This window comes from Octodon degus, unplaced genomic scaffold (genome assembly GCF_000260255.1).
Source record: "Octodon degus isolate 3935 unplaced genomic scaffold, OctDeg1.0 scaffold00096, whole genome shotgun sequence".
In the NCBI taxonomy this organism is placed as follows: Eukaryota; Metazoa; Chordata; class Mammalia; order Rodentia; family Octodontidae; genus Octodon; species Octodon degus.
In genome coordinates this window covers 9,882,278-9,889,828 of record NW_004524672.1, presented here as the reverse complement: position 1 = coordinate 9,889,828, position 7,551 = coordinate 9,882,278, and the positions used below count along the sequence as shown (strand labels likewise).

Here is a 7,551-nt window from a genome sequence, read left to right as displayed (position 1 = left end):
ATTTTTTAAAAATAGGTTAAGGACTTTTTCTTTTTTTAAATTAATTTTATTGAGAAACAAATAGCAATGAGACATTTTCAAAACAGGTTAGTATGACAGTTACAATAATTAATACAAAGCTAAGGACTTTCTTTCTTTCTTTTTTTGCAGTACCAGGGATTGAACTCAGGACTTTGTGCTTGCCAGGCAAGCACTTATTCCACTGAGCTATCTCCCTGACCCTAGGCTAAGGACTTTAAAACACACTAGTGGGGCTGGGGAGATAGTTCAGAGGTCTAAACTCCTACCTGCCAAGCACAAGGACCTGGGTTTGATCCCTGGTACTGCATGCCGTGCCAGCCCCAGAAGCCCAGGTGCTCCATGCGGGTGACCAAAACCAGGCATGGTGGCACACACCTATAATCCCAGCACTGAGAGGCTGATACAGGAGGATCACTACGAGTCAAGCTGCATAGTGAGACTCTGTACCAAATAAATAAATAAATAAATAAAATTTCAAGGGCAATAGTTAAATGAGTACACTTTTTCTTTTCAATAATGCAGACTGACAGGGCCTCCACATTGAGCTACAACCCCAGGCCTTTTCATTTTTTTGTTTTGAGATAGTGTTTTGCTAAATTGCTAACTTACCCAGGCTGGGCCTGAACTTGCAATCCTCCTGCCTCTGCCTTCCAGAACCTGGAATTATATCTGTGTGTGCCACTATGCCTGGCTTGAATGGAATTTTGGGGGGTGTTTTTTTTGGGGGGGCAGGGTCTGGGAATCAAACTGAGAGGCTTGTGCTTGCCAGGTAGGCACTATACTACTGAGCTACATCCCCAGAACCCTTGAATGGACTTTAATGAAACCTTTCTTCCACTAAGGGAAAAACGAAAGAACCTCAACTGTGTGAATCATTACAAATGTTTTGGAGATACATAAGACTTACGTTAGAACCGTAAGCTAACCTTGTAGATAGCTTGGGGCTATCTAATAAGAGTTCTAAAGAAAGCTGCCAGAAAAAAAAGCCATCAACTACCTTGACCTCACAAATCAAATCTGAACTACATGGATGTTGCAGATAGGGTGAAAGATTAACAGTGGATTTGGTAGAAGTAAACAAGAAGAAAAAAGTCTTCATTTCAGAAGAGTAGGTAACTTCCACTGAATGAAGTAAAATACACATCCCCCTAGTGTGGTCTGTTAAACTGTGCTATTCTATCTCAGTTAGTGATACCAGCATTTTGCACAGGCCCTTACAACTCTCTATTGTCTTATGTTTGGGCCTGATACACATATTTGTGTTATATGCCTGGCCCAAGAAGGTATCTGAGTTTGTAATGTCTGATTTTGAGTTTTTTAGAGTAAGAAAATATGGGATATGAGAGAGTACTTCACTATTAGAATGAGAAACTCATTCTTTGGAAACAGGTCATTTAACCCCATTTGTATGTCCTATATTAATTTCTTTTCCCCTCAAATTAGTCCTGAATTTATCTGTAAAAATATAAACCCTTAAGAGCTTTATTAAATGAAAATAAAGGAAGGGGCATTTTTATCCATTCTTAGGCCAACAAGAGAAGGAGTGGTCACCTTTGGTAGTTCAGCTAAATGGTTACTATAAAATCATAGCGGGAAAAACCCTAAGAAAAGGCAAAAGTCAGAAGAAATATAGATGAGAAACATATGCAAATGCCCCTCCCCCTCCAGAGATTCTTCACTCTACAGAGCCATACTGATGGATTTGTGTTTGAAGCAACAAAAGCCATTGCTCTCTATGCCCAAGATCAGATTTAACTGCCCCACCCATGATCTTCCCAGCCTGTCAATGGCACTGCTATTCTTCAGATCACACAGGCAAAGCACAGCCATGGTCGCCTTCCTGTGTCAATTTTCCAGTCAGAACTTTAATAACTGCTAGAAGGAAGTGCTCCATCTCCTTTCTAAGATGTGCCTCTGTTTGAGAATCAGTGCATGAAGCTACAGATACTAATAACAGGATTAAAGTGGGCAAAATGTGTTTCAGGAGTGGGGGCATGTAGCTTACAGAAACCAAGAAAGACAGTATTACAGGAAAAAAGCTGAGAAACATCTTCAAAGGAAACACCAACCCCTGCAGCTCAGCATTTAAGGCCCCCACAATGTATCCTTACTATTATCTTACTGACTGCATTTTCTACTAACCCTCACCTCCTCTTACTTTTATTTTGCATCTCTTGTTCAACTGTATCCTATCTAAAATGTATTCCACATCAAAATATGAACCAGCGATTAAAGTCCAGTTCAGATTTTCCTTTCTATGCGGTTCAGACTGGCCTTGCACTCACTAGGCAGCCCAGGGTGGCCTTGAACTCATGGGGAACCTCCTACTTCAGCCTCCAAGTGCTGGGATTACAGGCATGTACCCTGGAGCCCCGTTTATTGAGTCTGCCTTTGATAGCAAGCATTTTCTTTTTTTTTTTTTTTAATTTTTTTTTTTATTTATTTGAGAGAGAGAGAGAGAGAGAGAGAGAGAGAGAGAGAGAGAGAGAGAGTGTGGTGTGTGTGTGTGGCCAGCTCAGCCCACCAGGGGGCGGGGCTGGCTGGCATGTGGTGCTGGGGGACCGAACCGCGGTCCCTCATGCTTTGCCAAGCTTGTTCTAAGTAGGTGCCTTAGACCACTGAGCCATCTCTCCAGCCCCGATAGCAAGCATTTTCAAGTTACTCCATTGCTACGGCCTTTTATAGAACACCTGAGCACTACTGAATAAGGAAAGAATGAAGTAACTGCAAGGTTCTCCAGATCAGAACTTGCACAATGGCAGGGTATCTTTTTTTTTTAAAATTAATCTAGACTTACTTTTCTTCATTATGACCAAAGGAGATAGTAAAAAATATACACTCATAATCCTTACCTTCATCCATATCTGGTAAAGAGGCAATCCTTCTACCCCTCTAAGCCCACACAGGGTACAGAGTGCTTGTGGTTCTATCACTAAATTTGTTTCCAGGATTTTATTTAATTCTGATTCTTTTGTGTCTTGGGCATTTTTTTTGTTTTGTTTTGTTTGTGGAGGGGGGTGGTTGAGGCATTGATCTTTTAATTGGCTTTGTACAGAACAGGTTCTAGTATCTCTCAAAGCAAAAGATCAAAATTTATACTTTCCTTCAAAGTTGAAATCACCTTTCAGACAATAGAAAGTGTCAAAGAGGGGCCGGGGAGATGGCTCAGTGGAATAAGTGCTTCCCTGGCAAGCACAAGAGCCTGAGTTCAATCCCTGGTTCTGCCAAAAAAAAAAAAAAAAAAAAAAAAAAAAGTAACAGAAATGGCAATCCAACTAGAATACCTGTCTACTCACATGTAGAGCCAAGTCTACGGCCACCAATAGGTGGTTATTTGATGGCTTTTTAATGAGGTGGGGAAAATAAAAGTAGAAAGATTTGATTACTTTATTCAGTCATCAGATATTTACTGTGAGCTATGTGTAGAGGCACTTGGGATAAACTAATGCACAGAACAAATCATCATCTTTGTTGAGCTTACATTTTAGCAATTACATTCTAGCATCCTTCATCAAAAGGATAAAGTTTTGATCAACTTAGATCAGAAGAGGTTGGGTTATTGAAAAAGCAATTTGAAAAAAAAAAGAAAAAGCAGTTTTGGGGGAGGGTGAAACTAGAAGTTTGGTTTTGAATACGTTGCATTCAAGATCTCTATTTAACTTCCACATGGAATACTGAGTGGGCTAGCTGGAATTAATGAAGATTAAATTTGGGATTTGTCAACGAGGAAGGATTTAAAGCCATAGGACCAGCTAAAAGAGTAAAAGAAGATAAAAGCAGAAAAGACTGAGTCCCCAGCACTCCAGCAATGAAGAGGTGATGGGAAAGTACCAGTGCAAGGCTGCTCCTTAGGCAACTTATAGGAAGGAAAACAGAAGAGGGATGTGCTATAGAAACCGTGTTAAAAAGAATACTGAGGGCTGGTGAGATAGCTCAGTGGACTAAACGCCTGCTTAGGCAATTGCAGGGACCAGGGTTTGATCCCTGGCACCAGATGCAATGCCAACCCTGCCACCAGGTACACTAAGCCAGCCACAGAGATCAGGCATGGTGGCACACACCTGTAATCCCAGAGCTGGGAAGGCTGAAAACAGGAAGATCTTTATAAGATGGAGCGGTATAGTGAGACCCTGTACCAAATTCATAAATAAATACTGAGAAGGACAAGGCACCATAAGGCAAAAGCCTAAGTGGGAAATGACTGGCCACCTCATTTGTCCCTATCTCCCTATCCTCTCTTCACTAAAGTCCTTTCTTATAACAAATGCCCAGGCAGAGGGCTGTGCAGGGGCTATGAGAGTAGCAGTGTCGTGTGCCTTTGCCTAGAAGAACAGAATGAGGGAGGGAAAAGTTGTAATGGAAGACTCACAAGAGCGATGATGCCTGCCTTGACTTGAATTGTGAACACTGAAGGGGAGAGAGAAGAATATTAGGCAAATGGATTGTACAAGCTGTCAGGTAGATGGACATATCAAGCCAAAGGGGTTAGCAGGACTGAAGCATAAATAGCTTTTTATGGCCTAGAAGGACTGTAGGCCACTAGAAGAATCACTAAAGGACTGTACGCAAGAGAGAGGCATAGTCAGGTTTCTATTTCAAAGGCATCACTCTACCATGACTGTGAGTTTAACTAAGAGAAAGGATGGATAAGGAGGCAGTCAGGAGGCTAGTGCATGGTCAAACCAAAAAGGTACTGGCTAACTAAAAGTAATGGAAGCCAGCATAGAGAAGAAGCACATATTCTAAACATAGCTGATAGGTTTTGGACAAAAAGACAAAGAAGAAAGTCCAAAATTTCTAGCTCAGGAAACTAAGTGGTTAATGAATAATTTTTCAAGATAAGGAATAAAGGAAGAGAGAGGCTTAGAGGAGTACCTAATTCATTCTGAATATGTCCAGGGTGTGATATATGTGAGACATCCAGATGGAGACATCAAGGGTGCCGAAAGAAACCCAGGCTTCTCACGTAGAGGGGATATAAGACTGGCAGTCGGTGGGGTACTAACGCCCTTGACACTGGTGTATGGGTAAGACAACCAAAGGGAAGGAGTATGAAGGGCAAGAGAATCAAGAACACACCCTGGAAAGAAATAGTTATGAGGCCAGGAAAGAATAAAAAGTGAGCCACAGACACTGGGTAGAATCTTTTATGAAAGAACTTAACAAGATATTAGTTTTCAGTTTAAAGATCTACTCATCTCTCCCAGGTGACTTTGATATGATTTCCAGTTTCTTAGGAGCAGCAATAAATATCTTTATCACATGCAGTATCTGCTTTAGAATTAGGCTACAACCAGACAGAAACAAAGATAGTACTATAACTAGACAGGAGACAATGACTATGGCTACATTTAGGATACTGAGTCAAATCAATGTTAATTGTAGCCCCTCAATTTCTTATTTAATGTATTATATGGAATGAATTATATAAATCTTACAAGGCATTCAGAATACAGCAATGGAGTGATCACTAGGTGAATATAGTCTTATGAAGACAGAAGGAAAGAGTTGCAAAATCTCTCTCTCTGCTAAGGGCCCCCACCCAGAGGAAGCCAACTTCACACAACTGCCCAGGTTCTGGTGTCAAGGGTTGATTCCTAGCCAGAGGTTACCAGCTGCAGAGGGCGGGGCTCTATTTTGGGCTGCATGCTGTCCCTGAGCCTAGCCATGTCTGGTTTGAGCAGCATGCAGCCCCAGTGACTCACACACCCATGCAAACCGCCTGTGGCTCAGTGGCATGGCCTCGGAATGCCAGCCTTAGGCCAGCTCCCTCCTCACCCCATTACACTGGGATAAATAAATAAAGAGTCTGCCAGCAGCCACATAGCCTGATAGCAACCAGATGGAGAGCGAGGGGCCTGGGCAGGGCCAAGGGCAGGAACTCCCTCCAGTGGACTTGACTGAGAGTGGGCTATGCCCATCATCCTAAACTTCCTCTTTGGCACAGTTCCTACTGCCAGTCATAGCAGTCCCCAGCCCCTGGACCCCCCACCCCTGCTTCTAAAGGAGTCCCTCAGCCCCTGATCCCAGGAAATCCTCTGAGGGGAACCCTGCCTTCTGTGAGATCATGCAAACAGCCACCCTGCCCAGCCTTGAGTTGAATCAACATTGCCAGTATTCCTCCTCTACTTAGGCCACTATTGATTGCCTCTTTGGGTTTCTTACAAATGAAAAATCAGAGATTCTTATGAAGAGAAGAAAAAAAAAAAAGGACTAAATATGGGGAAGTAAGCCTTGTTCAACTCTGAAATATTTTTCTTAGCCTTAGTATCTTAGATGCCCCCCCACTACCCCTGTGCCCTATGTGTATGGCCTCCTGCCTAGCAATATGCCTAATAAGACTAGGAAAAGTGACCCCAGGCACTGACCGCATGGCCCTCTGACATTGGTCTGGCCTCTCTTCGTCTTCATCCCAAGCTCTCCCCATGGTTTGTTTATCTTCCTATCCCATGTTGCTTATTTTGATGGAACATCCTCTCATTCCAGTCTTGGGTGACCCCATGACCCTTCTATGTCCTGTTTGTAGGACCCCAGGCAAGCACAGTAACTGCAAAGCAGTATAAGAAACTCTGCAGTCCCAGTAGGAGACCTTTCAGTCACAGTAGCTATCCAGGTCATACCTGAGGACCATACAGTGACCCTAGAAGCCATAAGAATTTGCATTATTCCTACCCTTAAGTCTCCCCCATTGGTGTATATAATCAACTGAAGCAGTAAAGCAAAACAAGAATGATTTCTAGACTGTAAATTAAGGAATGTGGACGGCTGGGGAGATAGCTCAGTGGCTTAAGCGCATGCCTGGCAAGTACAAGGTCCTGAGTCCAATCCCTGGAATGAAAAAGAAAATAGAAAGAAAAGAAAAGAAGGAAATCCTTTCTATATATTATAAAACTCTACACTCAGAAACTGGAGGAGCAGAGCTCTTGAAGTAATTCCAAAACACCAAGATCCACCCTCCACTAGCACCTGTGTTCTACACACCTTCTCATTCCATTCTTCAGGGTTCTCTCCTCCCAATAGCATGAAGATGAGTCTCCCATTTCACAAATGAGAAATTTCTCTGAGAGAAGTGATTTGTCCAAAGCGGCAAAATAAACCATGACAATAAGAAGTCCTTGAATATAGGTCTAACAAGCAACAGTTTAACAAGCCACATTACCACAATTTTCAAAAAACTATCCTAGACAGATTTATCAAAATATTCATGCATATACTTACTGAGAGCTTACCTCTTCTAAGCACTCAGGTCCATGCTGGGGATACAGAAATGCATTTAACATATTCCTTGCTCCCTAAGAGTCCATAGATCAGTGTAAAAAAAAAAAAAGGTATGATCTTACACATATATAAACAGTATACCACAGTGTCTCAAGTGATAAAACAGAGGTATAAACCAATTATAATAGCAGGGGAGGATTATCTTTACGAGGAAAGTCGAGAAAGCTCTCCCAAAGAAACTAAAGCTTATGTTACAAGACAAATAGAAGCAAGTGCAGTGGTATACGCCTATAATCCCAGCTACTTAGCAGA

The 7,551-nt window shown here is 42.1% G+C and overlaps 1 protein-coding gene across 3 annotated transcripts in view; it reads right to left on the bottom strand.

Annotated features, from left to right (window-relative positions):
* Nhej1 (non-homologous end joining factor 1) overlaps nt 1-7,551 on the bottom strand; it is an 89,426-nt gene that overhangs the window by 67,798 nt on the left and 14,077 nt on the right. For 2 of the 3 annotated variants that reach the window (XM_023723120.1, XM_023723121.1), the window contains exon 6: nt 7,251-7,313. The exons of the other annotated variant lie outside the window; for it this stretch is intronic. In XM_023723120.1, the coding sequence (XP_023578888.1) occupies nt 7,251-7,313 (63 nt within the window). The remainder of the gene's footprint in view (nt 1-7,250; nt 7,314-7,551) is intronic. 3 annotated transcript variants of the gene reach the window in all.